Source organism: Mesoplodon bidens (genome assembly GCF_964165515.1).
Source record: "Mesoplodon bidens genome assembly, chromosome: 3".
Taxonomy (NCBI): Eukaryota; Metazoa; Chordata; class Mammalia; order Artiodactyla; family Ziphiidae; genus Mesoplodon; species Mesoplodon bidens.
The window spans coordinates 102,447,249-102,474,264 of NC_138178.1; the positions used below are offsets into that span (position 1 = coordinate 102,447,249).

At 37.7% G+C, this 27,016-nt stretch overlaps 1 protein-coding gene across 8 annotated transcripts; it reads right to left on the bottom strand.

Moving 5' to 3' along the window:
- CCNB1IP1 (cyclin B1 interacting protein 1) lies at nt 1-27,016 on the bottom strand. 8 transcript variants are annotated; one of them, XM_081229922.1, is made up of 9 exons: nt 26,958-27,016; nt 23,434-23,609; nt 20,058-20,135; nt 18,664-18,728; nt 17,636-17,703; nt 17,266-17,349; nt 9,421-9,741; nt 3,865-4,198; nt 1-1,621 (listed from the first exon to the last, which is right to left on the bottom strand). In XM_081229922.1, exons 6-9 carry the CDS (start codon nt 17,317-17,319, stop codon nt 1,419-1,421), a joined length of 912 nt encoding a protein of 303 aa, XP_081086048.1. In that variant the 5' UTR covers nt 17,320-17,349; nt 17,636-17,703; nt 18,664-18,728; nt 20,058-20,135; nt 23,434-23,609; nt 26,958-27,016; the 3' UTR covers nt 1-1,418. The 8 variants fall into 8 exon arrangements, with proteins under 8 accessions (XP_081086048.1, XP_081086045.1, XP_081086047.1 ...); XM_081229919.1 differs by lacking the exon at nt 17,636-17,703; XM_081229921.1 differs by lacking the exon at nt 17,636-17,703 and having other exon boundaries at nt 18,617-18,728.

A 27,016-nucleotide genomic window follows, 5' to 3' on the forward strand; every position in this document is an offset into this window, starting at 1 on the left:
TAAGCTTTTAAGTCAAATTTTTTTCATCCTCTTTCTCAGACACCATTTTAACTTTGGGGTTCAGTAAAAAATATTTTTGAAGAGATTTTATATTCTATACCCCTAAAGAAGAAAACATTACTTGCTTGCTATTAAATTATGTAAAGCAAGGGCATTCATTTGCCTTTCTGCAATAACAAAATATAAAATCTCCTCAAATGATTTCAGTATGACTTTTATTACCTAAAAAACAATGGAATTTGGAATTTAGGGTAATTCCATTGTAGTTCCTCCCAAACCAGTAACAATAAATCATAAAATCTAAGAGGTAGAAAAGGCTTTAAGGATAATTTAATTCAATCCCTCACTTTACAGATGTAGAAACAAAGGCCCAGGAAATTTAAACTCAAACGTGCACAACTAACAGATGGAAAAAAAAAAAACTGGAACCTTGATGTTCTTCCTTCCCAACCAGTATACTTTCAAGTCTTGCCTCTAACAGGATGTAAAGTTACTGAAAGTGTCCTTCAAATTTCTTTCTTGGCTCTACATTTTAAATAAGTTTCCTGTGATAGTAGTCAGAAATGATCACTATTTAATAAAGAAAAACAAGGAATAAATCATCAGAAGTATATTAATTAGTATAATCTCTTGAGATCAACAACACATTGGTAAGTTTTCTGAAGTAGAAGTGCATTCCTAAATAAGAAGACCCAGGGCAACAGCTAGCAAAAGGGTAAAGAAAGTAATTTTATTCTAAAATAAATGCCAAAAAGTCAACTTTATCAATGTGAATTATTTTTAAATAGAAATAGGAACTAAACATACATGCATCAAATTGTACCTTCACTCACTGACATGAGCACACCTCCAACAAGTTAATACAGGGCAAATACATTAATATATACAAATAAATGTACACACCCAAGTAACAAGGTACAGGCTCACTCACTATTTCCTGAAACCAAAATCTTCACATAAACATACTGCCAAATGCAGCAAAAAAACAATGTAAAGGAACATACATATACATGTATGTATAAATACCAGAACCCAAAGTGACATGTAGCCATATAACATAGGTGCTTATATAGTACGTTTAAAAACATGGCCTAGTCAGAAATAGCCCAGACAGAAACAAATGGTGATCTACAAAACACCCAGTAATATTGTAAACTTTTCACTACCAGTGAAAACTCAACAGTTCACCCTAAAATTGAGTTTAATAAAACGCTTACGCCTTAAAGAATAGAAACAGAAAAGGAAACCTGATTCTAAAGCCACCCACCACTGCCACTGAATCTCTTATAAGTTGAAAATGTGAAGACAACTTCGAAGACAATACAAACACAGAGAGGGTGGTGACTCCTATCTAAAACAAAGATTATTTACTAAATGAAATCACTGAAAGTAAACAGAGAAACATTCTGTAAGGTGAACTAAATTCTTTTTACTTTAAAGGCCCTGCTAGAGACTTGCTGCTGCTCTAATTCATTACTTGGGGAGGCAAAACTAAAAAAGCTGTTGGTGGGTTCAGGTGCTGTGGGAGAACCCACAAAAAATGGTCTGAACTGAAAATCTCCATCTCCACCACCCCGATTTCGAACTGGTGTACTGTCCAAAGGAAACTTGGAGTTGTTCCCTAGGAGAAAAATAAGGGAAGAACTTAAGCATCTATTTCCTTACAGATCTTTTGGAACAAAAGGACAAAGTCATTCAATAAATATTGTAACAGAACTCAACTCCTATGAGATGGCTAAAACATAAAGCTTGGATAAAGAAAAGGACTATGACGGTCCCCTACCCTGACCACAGTATATATACCATACCTTCTTCTGTGTGCAGTTTCCAATGATAGCCATTATCTCATCACCAAAAGTAATTTAACACAATGAAATACTTTAGTAGAGCTAGAATTTATAGTACCACAATTTCATTCATTATCTATTAATCTACATCAAAGGAATATCATATGTATTCGTGTGTGTGTGTAAACTTTTGTTTAAGAACAAATCTTTTTTTAGGATTTCCATAAACACTCTGGAAAACATATGACAACCATGAAAACCTGGCACATATTTATGACCCGAGATCAATTAGAATAGCCTTAAGAAAAATTGTACAATAGATCTAATAAAATAAGCATTTAACAACTTCCACTGAACACATCCTTGGCTTTAGTTACATAACTAAAGGAGAACGCTGACTATATCTGCTTCAAGCCAACAATGGTGGCAAGAGGTAAAAGTATTAGAAAGGTAAGTGTGCACAAAAAGAGGAACAGGTAAGAACTGGTGAAAATGAAAGAAATCGAAATAAATGTGGACAGTGACAAGGAAAAAATAAGAACACCTATAATGCCCACAAACAATAATACTTTGATTGACTAAATTATAGGATTAACTGAAAGTTAAGAAGAAACTTATTTTTGTTTTGATTCTCATATCTGATATTTTTCATCTCATTACTTCATGCCTTTTCTAGGACATCCTTCCCCACAATAAAATTCAAAAAATGAGGTTTTATAAAAATCCAGCTCAAGAATTTTTACTTTTTTGTGTGCCAAAATTTATTAATAGCATAGTAAAAACTATTGGATTCTGTTATATCAAGAGTAGTATAAAGGGGAGAACTCAGGAAGAGATATGAGATTCATTGCATCTGACAAGGCATCTAATAAGCAGAAAAGCTAGACTGTACATTTCCATGGGGCAGAAATTCTATCTGGATAATCCTTATATACTCATTGCCTAAGATTATGTCTAGGGGCTTCCCTGGTGGCACAGTGGTTGAGAGTCCGCCTGCCGATGCAGGGGATGCGGGTTCGTGCCCCGGCCCGGGAAGATCCCACATGCCGTGGAGTGGCTGGGCCCGTGAGCCATGGCCGCTGGGCCTGCGCGTCCGGAGCCTGTGCTCCGCGATGGGAGAGGCCACAACAGTGAGAGGCCCACGTACCGCAAAAAAAAAAAAAAAGATTATGCCTAGTAGCCTGGCACATGAATCATGTTTGGTAAATATTTGATGAATGTCTGAATGAATAAACAGAAGAACAAACAAACCAAACAACCAAAAATAACTTAAGAACTGTACAATCAGTATCGTCATGTGAAAGAAACTAAAACATGGCCTTCTCAGAGGATAGCAAATACTTAAGAGTGTGGGCTCTGAAGATAGCTCTGTGACCTTGACCAATTTACTTAAACTTTCTGTTCCTCAGTTTTCTCATTTGTAAAATAGGGATGACGATAATAACACCTACCTCATAAAGTTTTGAAAATAACACAAATACATGTAAGGTTATAATAGTCTCTAGCACTTAGTAAGGATTCATTAAATGGCAGCTAATATTATTATTATTACTGCAACTAAATAGCTTTTCATTTGAAGTGGCAATTTGCAACTTTAATTTTGGAATTATTTACTCTCTGTTCAAATAAATTGAAGATGTAACTTAAATGTAAGCAAATAAAATAGATAAAAGTAATGATGGGCAGGTTGACATGCAGATGAAGAACTTAGAGCCTACTACTACCCTAGGTCTCTGGAGTCTCCACTAACTGCTTGGAATTATGCAAGGCACAGTGTGAAAAATCACTGATTTAAAGAACAGATATTGGGGCCTCCCTGGTGGCGCAGTGGTTGAGAGTCCGCCTGCCGATGCAGGGGATACGGGTTCGTGCCCCGGTCTGGGAGGATCCCATATGCCGCGGAGCGGCTGGGCCCGTGAGCCATGGCCGCTGAGCCTGCGCATCCGGAGCCTGTGCTCCGCAACGGGAGAGGCCACAACAGTGAGAGGCCCGCATACCGCAAAAAAAAATAAATAAATAAATAAAATAAAATAAAAAAATAAAGAACAGATATTGGATATTACATGTCATTTCTTACCTAATGGGAAGCCAAAAACACCAGACTGTACAATCATAGATGGTTCAAGGGTACCATCTTGGTTAGCAATAGTGATATTTCGTAGCCTAAGGCTATCATAAAGGCCTTGGAGCTTTTGATACTGGCGATTTCTCTCCATAAGTTTCTCAGAGATGTCACTGAACTTTTTCTTGTATTCTTCTAGCACTTTCTTCATGGAGGTGACCTCCCCTTTCATAGAGGTCAATTCTATATCCTTGCTCTGTATTTGCTGAGTATATATCTTCTCCAACTGTTTCAGATGGCCCTCAGCCTTGCTGAAATTGTATTCTTGATAGAGACGCTCCTGGTGTACCTGTCCCAAGACAGAAAAGAAAGATTTAAGGTAATAAATGCAAAGTTGTATATTTTAACTTTATATTGATACAAACACAGAAAGAAAAGAAAGACACACATACTGAGATGTTATTACTTTAAAGTTTAGAACGAGGTTAAGAAGCAATTAGGATGTACAATAGGATGGTTATTATAGAAAATAATATGCCATGTCACTAAATGCATAGAAAAAAAATTTGGAGGAATATTCTCAAACCACTACCAGACTACCAAAAAGTATTTGTTTAACCTTAACATGTGACATGTAGCCCAAAGGTTTCTAATATATAATACTATATTTCAAGTAATCCATAGTGTGGATAACAGATTATAAGATAGCCCCCAATTATCCCTGCCTCCTAGTACTTACATCCTCCCCTTGAGTGTGGACAGGACCTGTGATTAGAATACAGGAAAAATGACAGGATATGGCTTCATCAGTACATTACATAAGAATATAGGGTTTGTCTTACTAGCACACACTCTCTCTCTCTTGCTGGATTTGTGGAAGCAAGAGGCCAAATTGGAAAGGCCAACAGGCAAGTAACTAAGAGCAGCCTCTGGGCAATAGCCAGCAAAATACTGAGGTCACAGTGACTTTAAGCATAGACTTTACAACCTTCACAAAAATTAACTTGAAACTGATTACATATCTACATGTAAAACACCAAAACCATAAAATTCCTATAAGTTAACATAGGAGAAAATCTAAACGACCTTGGGTTTGGTGGTGACTTCTTAGATAAAATACCAAAGGCACAATCTATAAAAGAAATAACTGACAAGCTAGACTTCATTAAAATTAAAAATTTCTGTTCTGCAAAAGACAATGTCAAGAGAATAAAAAGACAAGCCACAGACTAAGAGAAAATATTTGCAAAAGACACATCTGATAAGGTATGTCCAAAATATTTTCAAAAGACACATCTCATTAAGAACTCTTAAAACTCAACAAAAAGAAAACAACCCAATTTTAAAAAATGGGCCAAAGACCTTAATAGACACTTCACCAAAGAAGATATACAGATGACAAAAAAGCATATGAAAAGATGCTCCACATCATATGTAATCAGGGAAATGTAAATTAAAACAGTGAGATACGACTACATACCTATTAGAATGACACAAATTCAGAACACTAACAACCCCAAGTGCTGTCAAGATGTAAAGCAAAAGGAACTCTTTTATTGCTGGTAGGAATGCAAAATGTTATCACCACTTAGGAAGATAGTTTGGCAGTTTCTTACAAAAGTAAACATACTCTTGCCATACAATCCAGCAATTGTGCTCTTTAGTATTTACCCAAAGAAGCTGAAAATGTATGTTCTGCATACAGATATGTGTAGCAGTTTTATTCATAATTACCAAAAGACGGAAGCAATCAAGATGTCCTTTAGCAGGTGAATGGATAAATCTAACAATGGAATTCAATTCAACACTAAAAAGAAATGCACACTATCAAGCCATGAAAAAACATGGAGGAAACAAATTCATATTAGTAAGGGAAAGAAGCCAATATGAAAAGGCTACAAACTGTATTATTCCAATTATATGACAGTCTGGAAAAGGCAAAACTGTGGAGACAGTAAAACTATCAGTGGTTGCCAGGAGTTGGTGGTAAGGAGAGATGAACAGGTGGTGCACAGAGGATTTTTAGGGCAGTGAAGCTACTCTGTATGACACTGTCATAGTGCATACACATCATTATATATTTGTCCAAACTCATGGAATGTACAACCCAAAGAGAGAATCCTAATATAAACAATGGACTTTGGTGGGAGATAGTGATGTGTCAATGTAAGTTCATCATTTGTAACAAATGTACCACTCTGGTGGGGGATGTTGATAACGGGGAGGCTGTGCATGTGTGGGGACAGGGCATATAGGAAAACTCTGCACCTTCCTCTCAAATTTGCTGTGAACCTAAAACTGCTTTAAAAATAAAGTCCATTAAAGAGAATAAAAACGAGGCCCTCAGTCTGATAGTTCATTAGAAAGTGAATGCTGCCAACAACCACATGAGCTTCGAAGCAGATCCTTCTCCAGTCAAGATTCAGATGAAACTGCAGCCCTTGTCAACACCTTGACTGCAGCCTTGTGAGACCCTGAGCAGAATCCATGCGTAGACTCTTGATCCACAGAAACTGAGATAATAAACGTGTGTTGTTTTTAGGCCACTAAATTTGCTTTTTAAGCCACTAAACTTGTTATACATCAATAGACAACTACTACACACAGAAACCAATTTTGGCTTATCTTTGGATTCACTGTCCTTTACATATTGACAGAAAGTGAAATATGACCACTCTTTTTTTAAACCATTTTTTAATTTGCCCATTCTATATAGTTTGATGTAACTCTACCAAGTCTGGGTTACCTGTCCCTATAATGTGGTCCCATAGCACTTTCTACTTCCCTTATCATTATCGGCATGAAAAACGTGTTGTAAATGTCTGGGTTTTTTCCTCTATCTTTATCGCCACTAAACTGTAGCTTCCTTGAAGCTCCTTATATATTGTTCATTACTGTATACCTAGCACCTAAGATGGTGCATGAGATATAAGTGTTTCCTGGCATTCAAAAAACTATATGTTGAAAAAAAAAATATATATATATATAATGACTAATAGGAAAAAAGTGAATAAATGAAGTAGAGAAAAATCATTTCTGGCTACTAATTCATTCACTGGTTTCCACAACATCTGAAAAGATGAGAACAATACAACATGTTCATGTTCAATCAATACTACCCCCTCCAAATTGGAATCTACTTTAAGACAGAATATCTATTCATTCAGTCAATAAGTATTTACTGAGACTTAAGACCAGTAATGATGGTCACTGAGCACCCAGAGAAATACAGAAATCAAAACTTGACCTAAAGAGCTCTCCTAACTAGAGAAGATGAACAAATATATAAATAATTACAATACAGGATAAATAATACAACAAAGGTAAGCATAAGAAGATACAGGGTCATGTAAGAGGAACACCTTACCTAGAAAAATATAATGATAATATTTACTTGACAGATGACAAATAGAACCTTTAAGAAGCATTATTATAAATGCATATACAAGATATAACAATGTACTCAAGGACATGATAAAAGTTCTCCACAGGAAGGCCTTTCTAAGAAGAAGCCAAAGGCAGAAATCAAAAAGGGAAAGAAATAAGTATGTGAATTTGAAGATAAAAATGCTCATCACAGCATTTTTTAGGATAACTTACAAACAAATTATGATACAATCCAATCATTAAAATTATGATTACATCAAATACACAAAAATTTTAAACTCTGTATGTCAACAAAATCAATGAAGACAATAAAAAATAAATGGAAAAAAATTTCTAGCAACATCTGAGTTAAGTATATGTATAGATAGAATTCTTTCTAATCAGTAGGGAAAAAACTACAGCAACTAAAAAAACAAACTGAAACAGGCAATTAATAAAAGAAAAATACACTAAAAATACAAGAAAATGTGTTCATCTAAAAGTCATCCAAGAAATGAATATTCAGAGAGCAATAAGATTCTATTTTACCCATATCTAATTGGTGAGTAGAAAGTATGGAGAACAAGCACCCTCCTACACTTCTTAAGGGAACACAAATTGACATGATCTAACTGGTGGGCAACTTAAAAATACTACAATTTTTAAAACTTTGACATGTTTAAATCCACTTTCAGGAATTTATACTTAGCAAAATATTAAGGATATGAATTTAATGATAGCTGCTCATCACAGCATTTTTAATAATGGAAATAAATTATGATATATTATGACCATTAAAATTATGATTATAGAATGGTTAATTTTTAAATATTTAATAAAATACTCATAACAGGCATAATATATTATCAATTTACCTGGCCACTGAAACAGTGTCTGTGGTATTACCCTATTTTTGTACAGACAAAATATATATATTATTTTGCCTATATACAAAATATATAGACCTTATTTATTTATTTATTTATATGCAGAAAAAGTCTAGTAGGGACTTCCCTGGTGGTCCAGAGGTTAAGACTCCACACTCCCAATGCAGGGGGCCCGGGCCCAGGGAATTAGATCCCGCATGCCACAACTTAAAGAGCCTGCATGCCACAACTAAAGAGCCCACATGGGGCTCCCCTGGTGGCACAGTGGTTAAGAATCTGCCTACCAATGCAGGGAACACAGGTTCGAGCCCTGATCCAGGAAGATCCCACATGCCACGGAGCAACTAAGCCCGTGTGCCACAACTACTGAGCCTGTGCGCCGCAACTACCGAGCCGACATGCCACAACTACTAAAGCCCACGCGCCTAGAGCCTGTGCTCCACAACAAGCCACTGCAATGAGAAGCCCGCGCATTGCAACAAAGAGTTGCCCCTGCTCGCCACAACTAGAGAAAGCCGTGCGCAGCAAAGACCCAACGCAGTCAAAAATAAATAAATTAAATAAATAAATTTTTAAAAAATAAATAAATAAAAAATAAAGATCCCGCATGCTGCAATGAAGATCCTGAATGCGGGAATGAAGATCCCGAGTGCCGCAACTAAGACCCAGAGTAGCCAAATAAGTAAATAAATAAATATTTTAAAAAGAGAGAGGGGCTTCCCTGGTGGTGCAGTGGTTGAGAATCTGCCTGCCAATGCAGGGGACACGGGTTCGAGCCCTGGTCTGGGAGGATCCCACATGCCGCGGAGCGGCTAGGCCCGTGAGCCACAACTACTGAGCTTGCGCATCTGGAGCCTGTGCTCTGCAACAAGAGAGGCTGCGATAGTGAGAGGCCCGCGCACCGCGATGAAGAGTGGTTCCCGCTTGCCACAACTAGAGAAAGCCCTCGCACAGAAACGAAGACCCAACACAGCCAAAATTAATTAATTAATTAATAAACTCCTACCCACAAAGTCTTAAAAAAAAAAAAAGAGAGAGAGAGAGAACACAAAAAAGGAAAAAGTCTAGCAATACACAAACAAAAATATATCAACACTGGTTATCTCTGAGTGATGGAATTATGGATGGTTTTAAATTTTCTTCCTTTTGGATTTTCACCAATAAACATATTACTTTTGAAAAAAAGAAAATTTATTAAAAATAAAGTTTTCCATACATTCATTAAAAAATAAATACAAACACAGCGAAGGAAAAAGATTAGAAGCTTTCACATGTGCCTCAAATCATACCCTCCAGAGAAACTAGCCTAAGCACTAACCTGATACGTCCAGAAGGCCAGTGCTCGGGAGCTAATGTCCAACACAATCTCTGGTCGAAGTCCCGCCAATACCATGGCTTTATATTCCTCTGATGGACTGAGCTCTGTGCGGACAATATCTAGCTTTCCAGAAAGAGTACTGTTGCAGGCAGGGCAGATAGCTGGTGAACGACTAAACTCACCACTGCCATGCTGATCACAGAATATATGAGAGCAGGCAGTGACCCATGCATAACCAGAGAGTTTGATGCGACACTTGCGATAGTTACAAAGCAGCATGTCTTCACACAAAGACATAATAGATAATAAGGTTTCCAGATGCTGAAAAGAATCCAAAAAAGGGGTAAATGAAAAAGTCAAATTGCAGTAAAATTAAATAAATAGATAAGTAAAACGTTTTTATTCTATTAAGACAAAATAATGTACCTTTTATTAGGCTTTTGTATTTATTATAATAAATATATAATATTGATTTCAGTCACCCAACAATACTGGGTTCCTTCTTTGTGCAAACCACTACCAAGGCCATGAAAAAACTTTTTAAGGAAAAAGTTAAAGACACAGGTGGTTCCACATCTTACTTACAAGTCAAAAATAATATGTTCATGGAAAAAAGAGGTTTAGGAACATTTACAATGTACAAACAAATAAAAATTAAATTAGTGCTTTTGCCATTCCTCAGTACCTAAACAAAAATCCAAATTTATTACCCATTCATAGTTCGCTAGAATATTTTAGTATCCCTTCTCACACTTGGCAGATATAAAAGTCCAGGCACTGATTTCAGGCATTCTTTAATGCAAAGTATTTTAAGTTACGTTTTTAGGTTTTCATATATGCTGATTCCTCAGATTCTTTACTTGTGCTGCCTTGACTAAAAAAAGAGTAGTAATCTGATAGTATTAAATGGAAACTAACCTAATTCATCCAAGTAGTTGACATTATGAAGCCCGAAAATCTATATAAAAGCAGATTTTATCACCAATTAAACAACTCACCTAGAATGCTGCGCTTCTATTTCAAACATTTGAAAAACCATATAAATACAAGTTATCTTTCAATATAGTGTTCACTGTTACTGGAGTTTTACTAATCCAAACTAGGCAGCAGTATTCTGAATATACCAAAATTAGTCATATGTTGTATAAAATAATAGTAACACACCAATTATACACCAAGGGAAAATGGTCACATTTATGAACTGATAAATTCCGTCAAGAATGTTGCCTTGGTCATAGGGGTGGACAAGGATGCTCTGACACCTTTACCCCAAATGCCCCAGCTGAGAGTGTCTCCACAGGTATAGGCACCTGGCGGCCGGAGTTATGAGGCCTATTTTCCCTCCGGCAGGGCAATATGCCGAGGGGAAGCAGAAGAGATGGAAACAGTTTGGAACCTGAGGCCCTTCCCAGGCAGAGCGAGAAGCGCAGCTCATTCCAAATTTTCCACAAGGTGGGAGAAAGAGCCAATTTTAGTGAGCCGTCCAGGTTACCGAGGACCAAGTTTTGAGGGTTAGACTCACAGAAACTTTAAATTCGCAGCCCGCTTTCCGCGCTGGAAAGAGAAAATACTAACAATACTAATACCAATAAAATATCTAACCGGAGGCGCCCAGGAAAAGCGCGGGAAAACGCCGTTGCCTCCTCAACTCCACGACGAGCGAGGATTCGCCGCGGACGTCGCGACTACGTCTGCGGGCGCATGCGCGGAGTCGCCCGGGAGCCTGCGCGGGGGCGAGCGCCCGGGTTCCCGCCGCTCAGGATCCTGGGACCCGCCGGGCTGTGGTCCTGCACTGTAGGCGGTGCAGCCCCGGGTACGTGCATCTCAGAGAACAAATCTGACTGGGCCTGGCCTAGGTTTCCCACTTGGGAGCCCCGCAGATACTGTCATCGTGTGCTCTTTTCAGCCCTCGACTGGCACAAGAGTGACATCCTAGCTGTCATGGGCCTAACATTTGAGGTCAGAGTAGAGTGCGTACCGTTGAGAAGCTAACAGCCTCTGAATACCCGCAGGTGTTTGTCCTGGGAAAATTTGGGGAGTACCGACTGGGCAACAAAGGCTTTCTAAGTATTTAAGGGAAAAGTCCCCCAAATTGTGTGATACCTATAATTTGACACCTAACACCTCTGTGTTGAGGTGGATTCTGCCATTTTTTTAAATCCATCTTGAAATAGACATCTTTCCAGCTTTTCCACATCCTCTATATAACATTAAAGAACTTTTCTTGATTCAGAGTCTGCATTATGAACATTCATTGCAGCTGTAGGAACGAAGCGATAGGATGGTGTGTCACAGCTGTTTTGAGGTCATCTGCCTGTGTACTTTCCTGGACCTGCTTGTAATTGTTTAAATATCTGTACTGGCTTTATCCTAATGCTGTTAACTGTCACTTTTTCTGTTCTGTGCTTACTGTATGACTTTCTGCTCAATCTATGAGTCTATTAGAATTCATATTAGAAATTAAGCCGAGAGCTTGAGGGGTCCTCAGGATACATGCCTTAATGCTGTCTTTTGTCACCACCTTTCCAGATTATGTGAAACCAGTATGAATTAGTAACAGAAACAACCCAATAAATCAGTAACACAATGGACACTAAGCCCTGCAAACCCCTTTATGGGTTGTGAATCTGTATACTAAACCTTTCTCCTTCAAACAGAAACCTATCCTGATTAAACAACTTTCTGCTCATTTTTTGTCTATTTGCAACTAGTTCATAGTAATCAGGGTCATCTTGGCCTTTGTATACTTTTCCTAAAACATCTTCTGACAGTTTAGAATAGAAACTCAATTCTAGTGGTACAAAATAGGTTTGAAGAAAATTAGGGGTTCATGTGTAAACCATGTAATCCTTAACATGTTCTGGCTATCTGAGCCTTTTGTGCATTTTCTGGTTTTAACTATGCCAAATGTAGAAATATTACTTAAAGTACAATAAAAGGGTATAATCTCATTTCAAGTTATAAACACAAAGCATTCAAATTCTACCAGTACCTAACTTTATGATTCTAGCCAAGTTACCTTTGTGCTGCAGTATGATCCCTTCCTGCTTCTTCATCAATATCGATTCCCCGATGATACTGATTCCCCAAACCTTAGTGTTACCCACACCATTTTCTCTCTAAATCAGTTTCCAATTTCCAACCCATTTAGCTAAAAGCCTGTATGAATTAACACACACACACACACCCCACACACATTTTGGGACGGGGGGAGAGAACCTGTTTTGCCAGGTAGGAGAAAAGGGGGGTGGCTACAAAGTCTTAATATCCCAGTAGACTGGAACACCGGGAATTGAGCTGTTTCTTGGTGGCATGTTGTTGGCAAAACTAGGAAAGTAGTCTTGTTCAGGCTTGAGGCAGAAGCAGGCCTCTGCTCGACCTGTGACCCTGCCTGGACTGCGTGCCTGCTTGCACACCTAACAAGTGCTGCTAGCAAATCAAGCGGTGCTTACAATAACAAAGGGAGTGGGTCTTGGAATTTCTTGAGCCCTGGGGACCTGGCCAGTCCCCCACGTTCTGGAAAATCTTGTGACTCACATGGTGAAACCAACAGTATTGTTAAAGTGAATCCAGATATGCATTTTTGCACACAAACTGATGATATCAGTTTGCGGCCTGGAATTATAAACGGAAGCCCCCAGAACTCCAATCTGAAGTCTCACCTGTGGGGTGGATGCACCATCCGGGACCCTTCCTAATTGGGGCTCTAGATTGCTGTCACTCGGGACTTTCCAGCTGCTGTTTGGATCTGGAAGTAGGTGTCGGCCCGATTCGGTGATGTATATATCCTGTCGTGTTTCTCTAATATCCTTATTCCTTTCCTTCTAATGACTGTATATTAAAATTAAGTTTAATCACCTTTCATTAAAGAATTGATTAAAGCTGTTTATTTATGTGAAACAAGTGGTTATTTTGCCAACGAATCCAACAAACCTTAAAACTGAAAGCAGGCTTTCGGCAAAACACGTATCCTGTTCTCTCATGACATAGACAAAACCTTCAATGGCTCATTTCTAAGGTGCTCCTGGGGATGAGACCACTGAAATCAATCAAGGCTGGGATACAGAGACCCATCCACCAAAAAGAGCTCTTTAAAATATTGGTTTTTATTATTAAATATCAAGTTTATCAAAAATGTATGGAGAATGACCACCACTCAGCTTTAATAAACCCAAACCTTTCTCACATTTGATATTTTTAATGAGGTAACAAATTACAGATACAATTGAAGCTTCCCCTGTGTACACCTCAATCCACTTTCCTCTTACCTCTTCAGAGGTAAACTAGCCAGATTTTGGTGTTTATCATTCTCATGCATGCTTTTATACTTTTAATATATGTATGTACATCAAACTTTGTCGTGCATATTCTTTTTTTCTTTTTGTCAGCTTGTGTATTCAGAGTCCAGTGGAGAGTGGCTCTTTCTCACATGGGTAAACTTACATCTCAGAATCTCCAGTGAACACCGTAACTGCCGTGTAGACTATTTATTTCAAGCTGACCAGTCTATTGTCTCCCTATCACATTTTAATAAGAAGCACAGAATTGTGAAAGGTTGTGGGAGGCATGTAGGGAATTATTAAACTGTTCAGTGACAAAAGGCACTGATGATACCCTGATGCCATCACACTAATCATAGGAATAACACGGCCAGTGGATTGAAGATACTTAAAATCGAACAGACAAGGTGCCCCCACTTGAAGAGTGCCAGACTGGGCACAGGTGCCATTTGCTTGTGACACTCCTTTTCCTGTATTTTCGGGACGGACCCACCCTCTTTATGATGGGCACTTCCCTCTTCACCTCTTTACTTTTTTTTTGAATTTTACTTTATTTTTTTATACAGCAGGTTCTTGTTAGTCACCCATTTTATACACATCAGTGTATACATGTCAATCCCAACCGCCCAATTCATCACACCCCCACCCCCACCCCCCACTTTCCCCCCTTGGTGTCCATACGTTTGTACTCTGCATCTGTGTCTCTATTTCTGTCCGGCAAACCGGTTCATCTGTACCATTTTTCTAGGTTCCACATATATGCGTTAACATATGATATTTGTTTTTCTCTTTCTGACTTACTTCACTCTGTATGACAGTCTCTAGATCCATCCACGTCTCTACAAATGACCCAATTTCGTTCCTTTTTATGGCTGAGTAATATTCCATTGTATATATGTACCACATCTTCTTTATCCATTCATCTGTCGATGGGCATTTAGGTTGCTTCCATGAACTGGCTATTGTAAATAGTGCTGCAATGAACATTGGGGTACATGTGTCTTTTTGAATTATGGTTTTCTCTGGGTATATGCCCAGTAGTGGGATTGCTGGGTCATATGGTAATCCTATTTTTAGTTTTTTAAGGAACCTCCATACTGTTCTCCATAGTGGCTGTATCAATTTACATTCCCACCAACAGTGCAGGAGGGTTCCCTTTCCTCCACACCCTCTCAAGCATTTGTTGTTTGTAGATTTTCTGATGATGCCCATTCTAACTGGTGTCAGGTGATACCTCATTGTAGTTTTGATTTGCATTTCTCTAATAATTAGTGATGTTGAGCAGCTTTTCATGTGCTTCTTGGCCATCTGTGTGTCTTCTATGGAGCAATGTCTATTTAGTTCTTCTGCCCATTTTTGCATTGGGTTGTTTTTTTTTTTTTTAATATTGAGCTGCATTAGCTGTTCATATATTTTGGAGATTAATCCTTTGTTGATTCATTTGCAAATATTTTCTCCCATTTTGAGGGTTGTCTTTTCGTCTTGTTTATGGTTTCCTTTGCTGTGCAAAAGCTTTGAAGTTTCATTACGTCCCATTTGTTTATTTTTGTTTTTACTTCCATTACTCTAGAAGGTGGATCAAAAAAGATCTTGCTGTGATTTATGTCAGTGTTCTTCCTATGCTTCCCTCTAAGAGTTTTACAGTGTCTGGTTTTACATTTAGGTCTCTAATCCATTTTGAGTTTATTTATTTTATTTTATTTATTTATTTATTTATTTATTTGCAGTACGCGGGCCTCTCACTGTTGTGGCCTCTCCCATTGTGGAGCATAGGCTCCAGACGCGCAGGCTCAGCGGCCATAGCTCACGGGCCCAGCCGCTCCACGGCATGTGGGATCCTCCCGGACCGGGGCATGAACCCATGTCCTCTGCATGGGCAGGCGGACTCTCAACCACTGCGCCACCAGGGAAGCCCTAGTTCCAGGCTTTTACAATTAAAAATACGACTGCAATGAACTTTCTGTACATGCCTCCTTGAATACACATGTCAAGAATTCTTATAGAATATAATACTCAAAGACCAGGTATAGGCATCTTCCAATAAACTAGATGTTGCCAAACCATTCTCTAAAGTAATAACATAAATTTCACTGCCACCAGCAAAGATGAGAGCCCACTACTCCAGCCTCGGCAACATGTTTAAGTGTCAAGGTTGTTTTGTTTTGTTTTGTTTTGTTTTCATTTTTGCCCATCTGATGGCAGTGAAATGGTATCTCAGTGTTGTTTTAATGTGGAAACCTTTTATTACTAGTTAGATAAAGCATCTTTGCATGTGAATTACTACTCAGGGATCCTAATCTATGAATTGTCCATCCGTTCATATCCTTTGATCATTTCCTTGATTTAAATGGAGACTTTGTCAGTTACATGATGTGCAAATATAAGTTTGAATTTTAGTGTATACAAATTTATCGATCTTTCCTTTTTGTGCTTTATGTGTACTCCAGTGTCATAGTCTTTGCTTTTCTACAGGATTAAAGTTTTGCTTTTCATTTATAGATCTTTAATCCATTCTTCCTAAGAAGTCTGGATAAATTCTGAAAGCACAATTTGTGCTTACATATCACTTATACCATTTAACTGCAGGTTACTTTATGTTTCAAAATGGTATTTTTACCATGAAGTTTGATTTTGATCTTATTCAGATATTTTAAGTACATATTGGCTATATTATGAGTATTCATGCACCACGTTTCTCTAAGAGCTTCAGAGATAATAATTTTCCCCCCTTATTATCTTTGAATCTGACTGTCGGCATCATCTACTCTAAAACTAATTTGATACTTATATTTGTTTTAATAGAAGAATCTAAAGAATAGGTTTCATATTCTAACAGAAGTTATTATAGTTGCATACCATTTGTGTGATTCTGGCATAAGCACAAGTATTAAATTTCATTCCAAAACACAGTGAAGTATACCAAACTTCCAATATTTGGATGTATATTTTGTACCCCTTGCATGTTAAATATACCCTCATGGATGTAAGTAAAGAATATAGAGCAAAAAACTCTGTAACGTATAATTTAGCCAAAACAATTGAGAATATTTCAACATTAAATATAAAGCAAAAAAAACAAAGACTTTTTAATCATACCTGAGTGGTATGTGCAATTTAAATCAATGAAAAATTTCCAATGAAATGTACATAATAAAAGATTTCCTACTAAATATTAGTAAGCTTTTATATATCTATTCCTCACATACACAGTTTGTTTTGGCAGCCATTCTTCATTGCCTCTTAAAGGATCAAGCATCATAATCAGATATTAAGTAGACTCATTGGTATCCAGACAGCTTATACATCAGAGTCAAAATTTAAGTCCCAGTTATTCCATGTAAATGTCTGGCTGAAATGCCATTAAAATGGTTGTTATTTTCCAGGGATTAAAAAAAACAAAATTCTATGGAGATCTTAATTAACTTCAAATATTTTTTGAGTATCTATTCTGGGCCAGGCATTATAGATAAGCAAGTTATCCTGCTTTCATGGAGTTTACAATCTAGCAAACAATCAAAGAATAATAGAAGAAAATATTTTACTCTGTTTTTTTGCTGCCTCTTACATTTTTGAAAGTTGATTCTATAAACCATTTCTGGTGAGAAAAGTCAGTGTCCATCTTTAATTTGAAGAATCATCTACCTTCATGCTGCAAAGAAGAAGATATTTTTAATACTTCCCTGAAATGTGTGAATAACTACTCAATAGAAAACTGAGTAAACCATTTAAAATTTATACATGAATGACTTCAGGGTATGTTACAATAACTCCCAGAATCAACTGACTAGAGCTCTTTCTTTCATAGCCCTAGATCAGTGCTATTCAAAAGCAATTGCAATCAAAAGGTTCTCTATATATTAGATCCTCATGTTTTAAAATTAGTGGGGTTTTTTTAAATCACAGGTATATTTTCTTAACCTAGAATCACCACCTACTTTGCAATTGTTTGACTCCGCAAAAATCAGATGGCACTAACGGACAGCCAACCCATCCTCATGGTGCCCTGAGTGAAGACAAGTCAGCTTAGATATATGACGGACTAAAATCCCACTACTTAAGGCTCCAAGCAGTGAGAGGAACAGCCATCAAATATTATCTCTAATCATTTTAATAAACATTTTAATAAATGTTTTAAGAAACATCACTACAATCACTACAACTAACTTTTTAAAAAGTCAGTCAAGAACTAGAACCATTAAGTATCAACTGGACCAGTTAGATAGACAAAAAGAGGAATTAGATGATAAATAAATTAGTGCCAAAAACAAGATTAATTAAGTAAATGTTATTGGAACAGTTATATAGAGATGTACACTATAGACCTTATTACCATACTTTGCCTAATTCTGGAACTAAATTAGGCTTTGTGTGCTAGGGGTCAAGATGATGAGGGATAGACCAACTGGCAGAAAGATGCACATAAGCAATAAAAACAAAGAATTTCTGATAACCTCTTAGGCAGATGTCAGAAATTGCCAGGTAGTACAGTCTAAGATAAATATAAACATGGACTCTGATGATAAAATAGCTAACATCTATTGAGCATTTACCACATGTTAACAATGTTCTAAGCCCCACACATTTATTATCTAATTTAATCTTCCAAGTTAAGTATTATTCCTTTGAGTCAGGTACTATAATTATCACCTTCTAAAATATAAAGACCCTAAGACTCTGAGATGTTAAGAAACTTGCCAAGGTTACACAGCTGCTTAAGTGATACAGAATGGGTTTGAACACAGTCTGACTCCAGAAGCCATGTATAACTACTATGCTAAGCTACCTCTCAACATCTTTAGTTGACTTTTTAAAAAATGAAATTTGTAGCACCTTATCAGCTAGCCATGAAGTCACTAAGCTGAGTTCTCACAGATTCATATGTATGTCAAATTTCTCAATTTCAACATAAGCCTTACCATAAAACAAAAATGCTATTATTATCTGTTGTATATCCAGGACTTACAGCTCCCAAGAGTTCCAGGCTGGGAAAGAAGTGAGACTCCAGTCTAGTCTCCCGAAGTTTCACTTCTGCAAAAGACACAGCCAAAAGCTAAAAAATTATTTCAAGTGCTGATGTTACTTTGAATTATTCGTATTTCCTATATTTCACCCTCATATGTAACCCCATTCTGTGCTGAAATTAGCAGGTATAAGAATATGAGCCTGTCCCATCTGGGTTGCTTTAAATAACTTTAAATTATACATGAATATCATAAAGTCAGAAAATACTGGTTAGCAAGATCACCCATACAACCCAATTCTAAAGACAATAATCCCTAGTATTTGAGTATATCCTTTCAAATGACTTCTCAAGTAAACATAAGCATATAAAAATGTTTAAGCAGAAAAAGGATTATACATATTGCACTGTAACTGGTTTTTAAATTAATGTATCATGAATACTCTTCCATTTCAAGAAAGACAAACCAGTATCACAACTTTTAGTGATTGTACAGTATTGTATTTTATTATCTTGATTTTAAAATTGATTTAACCAACTCTGGGGTTCTCTTAATCTTATATATAGACTAACAAAATAGTGATTAGTTTAATACTGTCAAGTTAAGTAGTTAATAGAATTATACCAGTTATCAGTGTTTTTTCTGTACTGTTTGAATTATTAGATTAAGGATTCTAGACCCAAGTTCTGTCTATCTCAAAGAGATATCACAAAAGATCAAAGCACAACAAAATGTTGTAGTAGCAAATTCATAATTCAAAGATTTAAGAATTACCTAACATCACAGGCTAGATTCCAGTAAAAATTTCAAGACACAGAATTCAATTCCAGGTGCTTACCCTAGCTTTAGTCTGCTCAGAGCATGTGTTTAATCAGGGCGATCAGCTGAAACATGAACTTAACATGCGTTTCATCATGTCAAACTGCAAATGACTGACTGGTAAAGTACAAACCACCACCAGCTCCTCATCCTTAAACCAGGGAAACTCTGTTAAGGTTAGAACTACGGCCCCTTCAACTACCACTAAATTTCAGCCACTAAGAAAATTGAGACCCTGGGGACTTCCCTGGTGGTCCAGTGGTTAAGAATCTGCCTTCCAATGCAGGGGATGCAGGTTCAATCCCGGGTGGGGGAACTAAGATCCCACATGCCGCGGGGCAACTAAGCTCATGTGCAGCAACTACAGAGCCCACGTACTCTGGAACCCGTGCACCACAACTAGAGATAAGTCGCGCACCACAGTGAAAGATCCCATGTGCCACAACTAAGACCTGATGCAGCCCCCAAAATAAATAAATAAATATTTTTTAAAAAAGAAAGAAGATTGAGCCCCCCAAATTGCTAGGTGATTAAAAATTCAAATGAGGTGAAAATGAAGGTTTTCTTTTATACTTACCTGTGGTATCAAATGAATCCAGCTTGTATCTAGGAATCAAGTTGAGCTATAGGATTTATCAACTATCTGGCATCATCTCTGGAAAATAAAAAATTAATAAATTTTAAAATATGCAGGGGCTTCCCTGGTTAAGAAAGTGGCATAGTGGTTAAGAATCTGCCTGCCAATGCAGGGGACACAGGTTTGAGCCCTGGTCCAGGAAGATCCCACATGCCACGGAGCAACTAAGCCTGTGGGCCACAACTACTGAGCCTGCCCTCTAGAGCCTGTGAGCCACAACTACTGAGCTCATGTGCCGCAACTACTGAAGCCTGAGTACCTAGAGCCCATGCTCTACAACAAGAGAAGCCACTGCAATGAGAAGCCTGCGCACCTCAATGAAGAGTAGCCCCCACTCGCCGCAACTAGAGAAAGCCCGTGCACAACAACAAAGACCCAACGCAGCCAAAAATAAATAAATTAAATAAATAAATCTTTTAAAACTATATGCAAATGCTCTGACTATAAGACTTGAATGCACACCAGCCTACTCCACACCAAGTCACACCCATATAGCCTCAAGGAAAATTAACCTCAAAGAAAACTGTTCATTCTTTATTTGAATCTCCATTCAGCAGTATAAATTGACCCATCTACTTGGAGGATGTTATCAAATGCCCAAACTCAGTATCAGACTAGGGCAGGACTTCTGTACAAGCTCCGCTATTTGTATAAATTTAAAATTTTGGGTAAAATTGTACGATAAATCTAACCAACCTCTGAAAGGTTATAAAAGTCAACAGTCTAACAAAAGAATAGGTATGCAAAAAGAAGGAGCCGTGTGCTGGCTGCAAACAGAGCTTGGCAGCCATGGGATAAATGGCATGGGTTACTGCCAGTCTCTCCAAGTTCACAGGGTATGTGATTGCAGAAAACACTCGTAACCACCACGGGATAACCACAGTCATTAAATTCACAAAATCCTTTCAAAAAAAAAAAAAGGAAGGAGCTAAGAACTCCTAAGAGTCAAATAAATGAGAAGTCAACCTAAAATAGTCAGCTTTTTTTTAAAGCATGTTTCAATTTCATTTGAGCCAGTGTCAATTATATTTAACCTCTACTTCTGTTAAAGTTTTATCACAATAAACTAAAGAAAACCTTCCCTTGACATAGCAAATTTGAATTAGCATTCTTTGGAGCACAAATCGGCCACAAGATGGCACTGTAAGAAAGAGGCTTCAATTTGTTCTTCCAGAGCTTGAGTGTAATCTGAACTTTTAGGTGAAACAGACTGGACACAAAGCTCATCACCTAAAATGATGAGTGAAACAGACTGGACACAAAGCTCATCACCGTAAGCAACCTTCATACTATTCCCTACTCTTCACCTAATAACTAACTAGAAAATTCTATTACATTTAATGATCATTTAAAATTATTAACTGTACGTTAGAGTTGTATTTTTATCATGTTCCTTTTCATGCAGCAATGGGGAAATTTAAAACTCCACAATCTCAAATACAATCTAGCTAGAAAGACAACACTCATGAAAATTAACCCTTATGGTAAGTACAAAATAAGTGGGAGAGAGAACCAAGTAATGTTAAGAAGAATCATTGGTCAAGGAAGCCTTCATGAAAAAAAAAAGGTAGGTCTTGAATGAGCCTCAAAATTGCACTTAGAATAATATTTATTATATATATGAGAGTTGCTAAGAGAGTAATCTCAAAAGTTCTCAACACAAGAAGAAAAAATTTGTAACTAGGTGTGGAGATGCATCTTAACTAGTATTATGGTAATCATTTTATAGTATATACACATACTGAATTATTATGTTGAACACCTGAAACTAATATAATGTAATACATCAATTATATCTTAATAAAAGAAAAATTGCACTCTCCAATAGGTTAACACCACATACAGCCTAAATTTAAATTAAACTAAAAATTAAATTCTTCAGTCACATTTTGATTGCTCAATAGCCTCATGTGGCTGATCGCTACCAAACTGGATAGTACACATAGAATACTTCCATCATCACAGAAAGCTGTGTTGGACAGCAGTGCCTTAAAGGGTGGGTAAGACTAAAATAAGCTGACAGACAGGAAGTAGTAGCTATCATTCTTAAATATTCCTACAATCTGTCAAGAACTATTGAAACCATTTCAAACTTTACAACAAAAGTTTTTCTCATATTTACAAGGAAATTTGAGGCTCAGAGAAGTTAAATAAATTTCAAAAGTCCATCTAGCTATTAAGAGCCAGGATTTAAACCCAATTCTGTCAAAACTCCATATTTTCACTTCACAATGCCACTTCCTACGTGAAATAAGAAGCAGATCTACAAAATATGGTTTGCTTTAGAACGTATTAAGAATGGCATACTGGCTCGGGGCTTCCCTGGTGGCGCAGTGGTTGGGAGTCCGCCTGCCAATGCAGGGGACGCGGTTTCGTGCCCCGGTCCGGGAGGATCCCACATGCCGCAGAGCGGCTGGGCCCGTGAGCCATGGCCGCTGAGCCTGCGCATAGGTCAGAAGGAAAATGAGGTGTTTCAAGTAACTCAGAGATATAATCAAAGTGTTATTTTACTCCTTCTTGTCCTATACTTGAATGGTGCTTTAGTTATTCAAAATGTATTGGAGATCAGCAGCATGAGAAATTAACTAAGGGAACATAGGAAGCAAGACTTATTGTGAGATTTCACCATTTCTTATTGTGAGAGTTTCAACATTGTCTAACCTCAAAAGTCCGTGTCCAAGTACTTCTTACACAAAAATAATTATAGATTTAAAAGTGTAACTTCTCTATTTGTCTCATCTCACAGACAAAACCCAGATTGCAAAGGGCCTGGTCTTTGTGTCCTTGGCACGTAGCACAAAGCCTAGCACATAAATCCTGATGATATATGATGCCTTTCCCAATGTGTGATGCTCCTTGCAGGATTCTAGTCACACTTCAGCAAGTGTTATTCTACCACCTGAAGGCCATTGTATATTTACTGAGTTGTTTAGGGAGCTAAAGTAAACATTCTGTAAATACCGCATTAACAATCAATGACCTGCTCATTTTGTTTCCTATGGCAATAAGTTCTTCAAAGGACTGGTGCTCAAGGGCAAAAGGTACATTTTACATGTGAACAGACGCTTCATGAGGCCTGATAAAAAACCACAAATTGCTAATACTGAATCAGCTGATGCTTCTATTTTAAGGTTATGTTATCACTCAATTTTACTCAGTTCCATTCCAACTCACTCAGTGCCTACTGTGTATCTCCCACTATGGGATACAACGGTAACTCGACAAACCTATCTTTTTTAGTTAGAAAAGGCACATACACATGTGAAACAGAGAACACTGTAAGGCATCATATCTTGGTCAAAGTTCAAGTACTTACATTTATGATCCCATCAGCGTTTAATCATTCCTACTGAGGATGTCCAAATCCAACCCCCCTTGATTTTTAGGGGTCTGCAGCAGATGTTACAGAGGCTTTCACACTGCTGCTTCTGGGCTGGCACACACGGTGCTGAAGACCTAGGCCTTCCTTCCTCAGTGGATTCCATCTTCAACCTGAAGCAGAAGGAAAACAACACAAAACTTTGTATAGGAAGTAAAAGCTAGATTGGTTGCTTGGCACCGTCCTCTTCTAGAGACAGCTCTGTAAGGCTGCACTATCAGAACAGACACCCACATTTTATTTCCCATTCACTGTCAGTTATCTTAGCCAAGAATATCGATTGTTTTAACCTTTTAGTGCAGGAGGAATCCACTCAGAGCACATATGAAATGAAAGTGGTGAGATCAGAAACACTGACTGATCATACAGCTCATCCCAAGAGACCACCATTTCACCCAATCCCAGTGCCACTGCTGGTGGAGCAAAATAAAAATGAAATAAAAATATAGTACCCGAGGGCTTTGGGTCAAAACAGCAATAAGGAATGATTTTAAATCAATATGAAAAGGCAATAAAACCTACTCTGTTAACTTCATATTTTATCTATTTCATAATACTTTGCCTATCTTAGAATTTATAAAGCACTGTCCATATATGTCCACATAGTACCTCATTTTGCAAGTACTATGTCATCTCCATTTTATAGGTATACAAGCAAGGTTTAAATAAATGGCAGGCAACTTAGCTTAGTGGTTAAGATAATGGATTTTGAAGTTGGACAGAAGTGGATTTGAATCCTAGCTCCCCCATATATTTGCTGTGACCTGGGGCAAGTTACGCAACTTCTCTAAGTCTCAGATTCTCTTTCCGTAAAATAAGGACAAATACCACCTACCTCTTAGAACTGTTGTGAAGATTAAATGACATAAAATAAATATAAAATACTTTGCACAGTAGCTGGCATGTAGTTAAATATTTAGTATGTTGTTTCTATTAAGTGTCCAAGATCAACCAGCTAATAAGAATGCAAATATTCTGCCTAAAGTTTCACACTTTCATAATAATCTTGAAGCCAGGAAAGTCACTCATGTACTCATAAATGCCCTTCCAAATCCAAGATTCGTGTCTTTTAAGAAAAAAAAAAAAAGTTTGCTTTCCCCTTCCTTTCATTCTTTACTTAGCAATGAAGACTCCAATGTAGTATAAATAAAATTACTCCATAACAACAAAAGCATACTTCCATTGAAAACTAATTTTTCTCCCAATCAGCAAAACCTCCTAACTGGAAAACTAGATGTTTCACAAGACATGATCTAGGCCTTTTAAGACTTTTAAAATAGCCTTGGAGGAATTCACAAAGGCTTCCTCTTTTATTTTGCATGTTTACAGCCCCCAAAACATTTCCGTTTTTCCTAACTTAATGCAAAAATATGAGTTTACTCACTCAACACCATAATTTCAGAAAGATATCCAGCCCGTATTCTGCCAAGTAAACATGGCAAGCATGCTCCTTCTGCACTTGTGAATACGAAGACCATGTGGCTTCTCTGATTCACACTGTCATTCTTTCTCAACATTAAATATGTGTTCACAACAAAATAAACCATCCCTTACTTAAACTGAAGTGGGCAAGGATATATTCACATAAAGGCGATCAGCATGGCTTTGGTTATGATAGAAAATCCTTTATTGCTCAATCAAGATATTTAGGGTGTTGGTTTCTAGTCATCACTATGTGCACAAAATAACAGGAAGTACTGCATACTTAGAGTCCTTATAAACAAGAATATATCAAAATCCAACTGAAATGTCACATGTTGACAAATGACTTACATACAAGGTTTTTCATTTTGAAGGGAATAACAAGATGTAAACCACCTAAATGTACATCAATAAAGGTTAAATAAACTATGGTATGTACATACATAGATTTCTATGTAACCATGTTAAAGAATGTGGACTTCTATATTTTCTCACTTGGAAATCCTAAGTGGGAAAAGTAAGATACATGGTAGAGTATGTATAGAAGAGGGGTAAGTACATATATTTGCTTATATACGCATAAAATATCTCAGGAAGGATACACAAGAAATTATTAACACTTACTGAGGAGGGGAATCAGGCTTAGGAGACTTCATTATGTACACTATGATCCCTTTTGAATTTTGAACAATGTGAATGTATTACCTATTCAAATAACATAAATTTAACAGTAAAGCTGGAGAATTATAAGGATTATGAGGGATCTACACTTGGCTATTACCACATTCCATGCACTAGTTTATGTCTCTCTCATACCTTCTACCTGTAAGGATAACACATACATTATATTCAGACTAATGTATGTCACTCAAAGTCACCAGGCAAACATTTTATGAGAAAAATAAAATCCACAATAAATTTATTGCTTACTTCTAGAATGTATGTCACATGGACTACTGTTTGGACTTTGTATACCTTGATCTTCAAAAGCTAAGCCTGGGACTTCCCTGGTGGCGCAGTGGTTAAGAACCCGCCTGCCAGTGCAAGTGATATGGGTTCGAGCTCTGGTCCGGGAAGATCCCGCATGCCGCGGAGCAACTAAGCCCGCGCACCACAACTACTGAGCCTGCGTGCTACAACTACTGAAGCCCACACGTCTAGAGCCCGTGCTCTGCAACAAGAGAAGCCACCGCAATGAGAAGCCCGCGCACCACATCGAAGAGTAGCCCCCACTCGCCACAACTAGAGAAAGACCGTGAGCAGCAACGAAGACCCAACGCAGTCATTAATTAATTAATTAATTAATTAATTTTTAAAAAGCTAAGCCTAAGAATAGTTCAATGACTCACCCAAGATCACTGGAGGAGTAAATTGTGGTGCTGGAATTTGATTTAGGCTTGCACTACACTAAGGCCCCTCATCTTTTTCAGTATATCCTAAGCTTTTTAGGGCACAGTGCTGACATTAAAATTGGGAGCTCCTTTTAGAGCTCATTAAAATCACCTGACTTCAGAGTTTGCAGCCTAGTCCCACTAAGAAAACCGAACTGCTCTGAGCAAAGACCAGGGCAAAGACAACATCCACTGCAGCTCCCACAAACCCAGTAAGAACCTGGTCCCTGAAGATACAGGAGAATTAAAACTGACTAGTCTGAACTCCTCCTCCCAAGATCTACCCTCTCACTAAGGGAGACAGAAGTCAAAACAGCATTGAGATAATAACAGTACATTTTCCTCCAAGCAAAATGAATCCAGGCATTTTGCAGAAACACTATGTACATGAAGCAGAGTCTACTGTTCCTAGGTCACCCTGTCTCGGAGAAGGAAGGCAGACCCAGTCCAGCAGAGGCCCACGTGGAAACAAGCCAGGCAGATCATTTCACTTCCTTCCTCCAATCTCCACACAGCCAAAATTAATCGCCCTGTAGCTCACCCACACTCCAAGGCTGGCTTGAAATAAAGTCCTGCCACCAGGATACAATGGCTCAAATTGAAGAGAAGTTCAAAACAATTAGGAAGCAAAATTAAGTGCACACTCACCAGCCCACCACCAAAAGGAGAGAGAGCAGTTGGAGAGACAGGAAGTAGCTTTGAGAAGT